This window comes from Sceloporus undulatus, chromosome 3, assembly GCF_019175285.1.
Source record: "Sceloporus undulatus isolate JIND9_A2432 ecotype Alabama chromosome 3, SceUnd_v1.1, whole genome shotgun sequence".
NCBI lineage: Eukaryota > Metazoa > Chordata > Lepidosauria > Squamata > Phrynosomatidae > Sceloporus > Sceloporus undulatus.
In genome coordinates this window covers 241,908,513-241,916,578 of record NC_056524.1, presented here as the reverse complement: position 1 = coordinate 241,916,578, position 8,066 = coordinate 241,908,513, and the positions used below count along the sequence as shown (strand labels likewise).

At 39.0% G+C, this 8,066-nt stretch overlaps 1 protein-coding gene across 1 annotated transcript; it reads right to left on the bottom strand.

The window, feature by feature from the left end:
- Nucleotides 1–527: 527 nt before the first annotated feature.
- On the bottom strand, nt 528–7,824 carry SUCNR1 (succinate receptor 1). The gene is made up of 2 exons (XM_042458530.1): nt 7,753–7,824; nt 528–1,517 (listed from the first exon to the last, which is right to left on the bottom strand). The coding sequence occupies exons 1-2, from the start codon at nt 7,822–7,824 to the stop codon at nt 528–530; spliced, it is 1,062 nt and encodes a 353-aa protein (XP_042314464.1).
- Between the last annotated feature and the right edge of the window lie 242 nt (nt 7,825–8,066).

The window sequence follows — 8,066 nt, the reverse complement described above, 5'->3', positions numbered from 1 at the left end:
AATAATAATAATAATAATAATAATAATAATAATAATAATAATAATAATAAATTTTATTTATGTTTCTCAGCCTCTCCCAGTGGATCGAAGCGGGGTTACAGACTAAGTAAAATCACAAGGTATGTATCTAAAAATTCAAATAAGTTTCCAAACATGTTCCAAATATTATTGGATGTACCTTCCATCCCTACCTTGGACATTCTGAGATTTGAATTCTAAAACATAATATTTCCCTCTTTTTTTGTCCATGATGGCATGTGGGTTTGGCTAGCTAACATCGGAACACTTAGCATGTGCATCTTGAAAAGAATATCAAGGGGCTCCGTTCCAGAAATTCTTACTCATCATGCATGGTTGGACTAGTTGAGTGATGTCAGGGCAGGGGTCCATGCACCTTGATATGGAGGGAGTGATTGATAGTGTGCTATAGAGGGATATATGTTCCACATATTGATCACTACAAATTCCAGGATGGATTTAAAATCCCCTGTATAAATATAATGGTTGTTCCCAAAAACCAATAATGTTCAACCTTCTGTGCGATTTCCATTTGTCTGAGAGGAACATTCACAGCAAATTGTACTCCTTTTAAAGAAACGCTGTATTTTACTCATCAACATCTCCCTAAAGTGATCTCCCATTAAGAAATAAAAGATGGGGTCAATGACACTGTTGGAAAAGGCAATAGGTCTTGTAAAAATGTAAACAACATTGATAATATCCTTTGAACAAGGGGAAAGCTTCCAAAATGGAGTCCGGGATGCAATCCTGATATTGCGCATAATGTGGTAGGGAGTGAAGAGGAGTGAAAAGATACCCACAGCCATAATGACTAAGGTGAGAGGTTTCTCAAGTGTCAGGCTAGCAGTGAATTGTGACCTGTGTCTTTTAAGGAAGGCATGCGTCTTCATGTAAAAAAAACACATGATGTATAGAGGGATTAAAAAACCAACAACTGTCAAAATCATACTGTAGATTAGACTTTGGACAGCATCTCCTGAATTTGCATAATCCATACAGAGACTTTGGGTTTTTCTTGTATTCTGAACCCTGATGAAGATGAACATGGGTGACAGTTCCAATATGACCAAGACCCAAATAGCAATTGAGACAACAATGGCCATGCTTCTCTTCTGCAGAAAGTGATTTCTGAAGGGATATTTCATGAGCAGGTATCTGTCAATGCTGATGAAGGTAAGGAAAAGGATGCTTGTGTATAAATTGCCATGTAGGAGAAACCTATTAGCCTGGCACCAAGTATTCTCATAGAGCCATGTTCCATTGGAGTAACTTGACACCAGCCATGGAAGTGTGCATAGGAATGCAAAGTCTGACAATGTTAGGTTGAACAGGTAGATGTTGCAACTTTTCCAAGTTTTGAGGCAGAAAATGTAGCCAAAAACAACAATGCTGTTACCAATTATGCCAAATATGAACTCAACGGCATACATGGTAGTAAGGTAATATTCTTCCAAGGCTTTAGGTATTTCTGAGCATCCTGCAGAATCATTCACATCCTGGAAATGCAAAACCAATGTAAATAATAGAAAAAGAAATTGCATTTACTTTTCTAATGAGTTCATACATTTTATAGCAAATGAGATTATCTCAGTGCCATATATCACGCCCGAATGATACCTAAACTTCTGGTAAACACTTGTACTCTTGCATAGAACACATTTTGTTGCAAAATGCTCCTCAAGAAAAAAGAAAGAGGTCATGTTGCTTTTCTTAACCAGATTTCTTGAGAGGATTAAAGACTCCTTGAAACATTGCCTTATCACTTTGAGAAGATCAAAGATTCCTGTACATCCCTAGCTGGAACATTGGGATGTTGTGATTCATAGAAGTAACCAGCCTAGGCTAGGATAATAGGTAGAGAATGTATAGGATTGATTAATAGACAAGAAAACAAGCATCACACAACAGTTCTATTCCTACTTCATTCCTACATATAACCTTGAGCCCATTAAGCATTCTGACTCCACATTTATTGCCACTGAAATATTCTATGAAATCCTGAGGCCTGTAGTTTGGCAAGATTCTAGAATTCTTGGGGGGGAGTGTACACTGGTCAGAATTCCACCTGAATTCTGAATTCACTCCTTACCTGCTTCCCCCCATGTGGGTTTTAAGCTCTTGCAGCAAATGACAGGCAGCTGCATTCCTACATGGTCCCTGTTCATCATCTTGCACTATCACTGAGGTCAGAACAAGTTGCCCAGCCATGCTTTCGACACTGGGTGCCTCATTCTGAACTCAGAGTGGCTCACACTTGCAGCAGTGGTACTGGGTGACTCAGGAACCATGAGTGAAGGCAGTCGTCCATCATCCCTATAGTGACAGTCACAAACCCACAGCAAAAGATTAGTTATTTGTATCCAGGTCATGGAGAGGAAGACCCAGTTCTGGATTGGGCATTGTGAAGACAGTTTGCACCTGATTCGGGTTTTGGGCCCTGCATCATGTATGCAGTATGTACCAAGCCTGGGGGAATTTGGAGTAATATGTCCTTGTAGAAAACCTTGGCTGAAAAATATATACACCCCTTCTTAAACTTTAAATCCCAGAGTTCCATAGGACAGAAACATGGCAGTTCAAGTGGAATCATAGTGTAGGCCTGAGAACTTCTAGACAGGGGGCAAGTACACATGGAAGCAGGCTTTTGTGAATGCCAAGTTAGCTGGAGTGGTCTAAATAGTCAAGGTGCAGTACCTTGAATAGCTCCTTTAAAGTTTGGGCTAAAATGCCCTGCAGTGCCACACTGATAGTGGAGCCATCCACCTTCCCTGGATATTCTACTGAATCATAGAATCATAGAATCATAGAGTTGGAAGAGGCCATCCAGTCCAACCCCCTGCCATGCAGGAAATCCAAATCAAAGCATTCCCAGCAGATGGCAATCTAGCCTCTGCTTAAAGACCTCCAAAGAAGGAGACTCCACTACACTCCGAGGGAGTGTGTTCCACTGTCAAACAGCCCTTACTGTCAGGAAGTTCTTCCTAATGTTGAGGTGGAATCTCTTTTCCTGCAGCTTGCATCCATTGTTCCAGGTCCTGTTCTCTGGAGCAGCAGAAAACAAGCTTGCTCCCTCCTCAATATGACATCCTTTCAAATATTTAAACAGGGCTATCATATCACCTCTTAACCTTCTCTTCTCCAGGCTAAACATCCCCAGCTCTCTGAGTCATTCCTCATAGGGCAAGGTTTCCAGACCTTTCACCTTTTTAGTCACCCTCCTTTGGACACGCTCCAGTTTCTCAGTGTCGATCATCTGCCCAGATGGATTCAGATTTCTCTCCCTTTCCTCTCTAATGAACAAGTAATGGCCACTATTCAGAACATTTAACCAGAGATACACAAAGAATGTCCCAAAGTTGCATACAAATAGGTTTGGGATGAGGTATTAGGTATAAATTGGTTGAAATAAGACTAGCTTATCCCTTAACAAATAAGTCGGCTTACCTCTTCCAACTTCAATTCAGGATCCAGGATGCCCCTGGATGTTATCATACCTAAATCACTACCTATCTAGATGGGATTCCACCACCTGAAAGCATCCCAGGTCGAAGCCTCATTCAGCCAGCCAATTTTTGAAGTTAGAAACTCCCCGACTTTGAAAAAGTACTGCTGAGCGAGGCTTCGACCTGGGATGCATCCAGATGGTGGCATCCCACCTAGATAAGCAGCAATTTAGGTATGATAACATCCAGGGGCATCCCAGATCCTGAATTCAAACCAGAAGAGATAAGCCAGCCTATTTATTAATGGGATAAGCTCTTTAGTCATACTTGAATCTCATTGAGATCAGTAAGTTTTGAGCTGTTATACAAACTTTTCAAACTGATTTCAGGGTGGCTGATAGTGAAATTTTATATCTGTCCTCTGTGAAGAAAATCCCTCTGAGTCTAGTGGGAGTTACCCTCAGGTCTATGGCATTTTAGGTGTGATAGGATCGAACCCAGTCTCTGCACATTAATGAGAGGGTCTTTTTCAGAGCTCAAAATATCAGTAATGTATGTATAACTAAAAACAATGGGTAAAATAGGTATCAGTAGGGATATATTAGACAAATTCTACTAATCCTTTTGTAGAGTTCTAAAAAAAATCAGACCATTCCTTCTACTCATGCTTTCAACTTACTCAATAAGATATCCATGCAGTTTTCCCCAGTAAAAAGAAATAACAGGAACAACTATAGCTGCTGGTTCTTAACTGCTCTACCCAATGTTCTACACTGGAGATCCTTGAAATATAGCTCATACATCACATGACCATTATTGATGTCTTTTATAACAGACACTGGAGGGTGAAATGCCATCTGGAAAATTCAACATATTATATTGTTTATTATATTCTTAATTCTATTGAGTGGGCCAGTGTAAAATGGATTCATAGTCTTACTTTTGCTTAACTTGTTGCAAAGCTTCCTTGTACACTACAGCACAGAAAGAAATGCAATCTTATATTCAGGTATGGATGAAATCCATGTACATTTTGTAAAAGAATGATTTTGGAACAATTGTTTTAATATGCATTATAGAATAATAAAATATTAATTATTATCTTATTAATAATATCATCTTGAACTGCAACAGTAAAGCTGAAAATGATCACCGTGCTTGTAGTATCCAGAATAAATGTTCTATAAGCAGGAACTTCCACCTTAACTAGTTTTGTTTGTGTCTTTAATGCTGTCTGAATATATTTACAGTGTAAATACAAAGCACACAAAAGATATCCCTTCCATGGGGAAGGGAAGGGAATAGGGAAAAGGAGATCGGTGTTAGTCTGTTGCAGCAGAAACAAAAGAGTCTTATGGCACCTTAAAGACTAACAAGTCTTATTTGGCATAAATGTTTGTGGACTACATTTTTGCCCACTTCATCAGATGTCACATTTTATAATAATCTGAATGCTGTTCTGCTTTCTCTTGTCTGCATTCTACTTACCATTCTGTAGCATGGGCATCAGCTCTTACTAGACGCACCTTGACTACGATCTGATGAAGGATTCAAGATTAGTAGACTGCAGTTCAGCAGGCAACCTATGCCTGATTAACATACTATATTGAAAGTGGTTAATGATTCACGGAAGCTGGGGATTTATCTGGCTGAACCAGTCATGTACTCTGTTTCACTTAAACAAAAAGCATTGCAAAATTCATCCTGAGTCAACGTCTGAAATAATGGAAATGTTTTTCTCTCCAATGATCCACTGAAATCTAATCAAATTCACTATTCCTAAGGGTTCAAGTATATTCTTCCAGATCATTTTCCAGGAGTTTTTTCATTGGCCAGTGGATGCTGAGAGGTACTTTTAAAAATATTAAATGTACATATTATGAGAAGAGAAAATGTTTTATGATCAAGCCTTCTGATGTCTTCATACCTAAACCCAGTTTGTGACCTCTAATAAATCGTCATATCCATCATATCAAATTATCTTAAATATTTAAATTCAAGTAAAGCTAAGTTTAAAAAATAGTAAAAACTCTATTTAGACTGAAGTGTAGAAAGCAAGTGTACTCCAGCCCTAAAGTATCCTAATACCTTAAGAGATTAACACACCGGCTTTTATTCCCACACTAGGCATGGCATGTAAACACACAGGGACAGATTCTATTGCACATCTCTTATCCCAGGCAGTGCACATCCCATGCCTGACCCAGGCTTCTCCTGGATCTTTTAAAGAATAGGAAAATCCCATTCTTTAAAAGGTCTAGGAGAAGCTTGGGTCAGGTACAGGATGAGTACTGGCCAGGGATAGAGCTGTGTGATAGAATCTGTCTCAGTCCATTAGCATCCTGGGCCTAGCACTAGAAAAAAGACTGGTGCCTAATCTCCTATGTTTAGCTGAAATGTAGAGCCGACTGTCTCATAATCGCCTAATTAGTTTTTGCATTTGTATGGGGAGTTACTGCTGAATCTGCCTACCAAATAAAATGGCCTACAGTAAATTACTGAAATTCTCAATAGCCTAAGTAAGCCTATGCATTTCCTAGTGTGTGTGTGTGTGTTCCCTCTTCACAATAACAAACTAAAATCAAATTTCAGGTTCTTCTAGTATTTCTGGATCTCCTCCTTAGAAACGTACTGGTCCCATTAATCAGTGCAACCTTCTCTGTTACTCATTAATTAACTAATGCATAGGTTTTGCATAATGGTTTTAATTTTTCAAACCTTTCACATACTTCACTTCATAATCCTTAACAATGCTCTGTAATGCAGATCAGCATGATTGTCACCGTATTGCAACTGTGGGTAGTACAGAGGACAGAGGCCACAAATACACTGCAGAATTAATGCAATTGGCCATCACCTTAATTGTCATGGCTTCATGTTATGGAATCCTGGGATGTGTAGTTTGTTGTGACACTAGAGCTCTCTGACAGAGAAGGGTAAATATCTCACAGAACTATAAACCCTAGAATTCCATAGCATTGAGCCATGCAGTTAAAGCAATGTCAAACTGCATTGATTCTGCAGTGTAGATGCAGCCTAAATTTGGCAGTGAGCTTCTTGCTTAATGAACTCAGTACTATATGTGAGTTAAATTATTTATTAAATCATTAAATTGATAATCTCCCTTATCTTCAGTGAATTCAGAGTGGCAAACAAGGCTCATCTGCTTCTTACTTGATCTTACAACAACTCTGTGAAGTACATAAGCTGAGAGAATGTAACTGGTTAGAGGTGATTCACAGCTCACTGAAGATTTGTAGTTGGGCTTCCCAGGCAAAAGTCCAGTGATTCTCGAACTTTGATTCTCCAGATGTTTTGGGCTTCAGCTCCCAGAATTCCAGACTGTTGACCAAGCTGGCTGGGGTTTCTGGGAGTTGAAGTCCAAAGCATCTGGAAGACCCAAGTTTGGGAACCACTGCACTAATGATATGCCATGCTGGCCTCTTGATACATGCTTCCCTCTCATAGCTCTGCAACATGAGACACCCCCCCCACCTCAGTTAATTAAATTAACCTACTAAGTGTTCCCATCATTTCAAAACATGTCATCAAGCAGAGTTTATTGGTAAATGTCCTCTGAAACAAATCTAGTCAAAGCAAACAAGATCAATCAATATGTTATGCTTCAGCTTTGGAGTACAATAGCCTATTTTTCATATTGGTGTGTTTTGCATACTGGATTACCAATCTTTTTGTCATTTCCAAGTCCCAAATATTTTCAGATATTAACGTTTGTGTTTGGTCTTATGAAATATTATATACAAGCCAGACAAAGCTAAGCACTCATTAGATCCTATTGATTTACATGGACTCTTAATTCTTCCATTGAAATTAACGTGACGTAAATGGGCTCAACTGTGGCTAGATCATTTTAAAAATACACTCATTAGGGCTCAGTTTCACACAAGCACACAATAGCAACTTTGTTCATGCAGCAAACAAAAATTTCCTTCCTCCCATCAACTAACACTCCACAATGGTCCAACAACATATTGGAAGAAAAGGGCAAGTAAATGGTAACAAGATAATCTTGGAGTTATCATACTCTACTCCTTTCACTTTGTATAGCAAATGTGCAGAAGATAGCAATAAAGAGCAATAAAGTCTTGGAACAACCATTGCATTGTGCATTGCTAACAACAATAATAAAGGAATGAAGCGTTCATTACAGTATACCTAGTGGACAGATCAGACTCATGAACAGATGTATGGAAACTGAGAAATACAGTACTGGGTACTTGTGGCCCTATCATCAGACAAGAACAGTGTAAATGTCTAAGGAACAAACCTGATGAGATGACAGAGATGAGATTGGATATCCCATCTCCATGGTTATTTCTTCAGTGAAAATCACTCTCATGTTTACTTTCTGTTTCCCTCTTCCTCTATCCCCTCCCCTCCCCACAACTTCATAGAAAACTTGTAGGCACAGCCAGTGGTACCCATAAGTACTATATGTGAGTTAAATTATATGTGAGTATAAATTATGAAGAAATAAGTAGGAGCTTTCATTGTAATGGTTCAGATGGCAAACTGAGATGGAATTGTAAATAAGCCCGTGTGTTGGTACCTGTGGGCTGAATTCTCCTCCTTAAAAACAAA

Coding starts and splice junctions, on each gene's coding strand:
- SUCNR1 (XM_042458530.1), bottom strand. CDS start 7,824: ATGAGAGTGATTTTCACTGAAGAAATAACCATGGAGATGGGATATCCA. Junction 1,518..7,752: donor CATCTCTGTCATCTCATCAG/GTTTGTTCCTTA, acceptor TTGCATTTCCAG/GATGTGAATGATTCTGCAGG.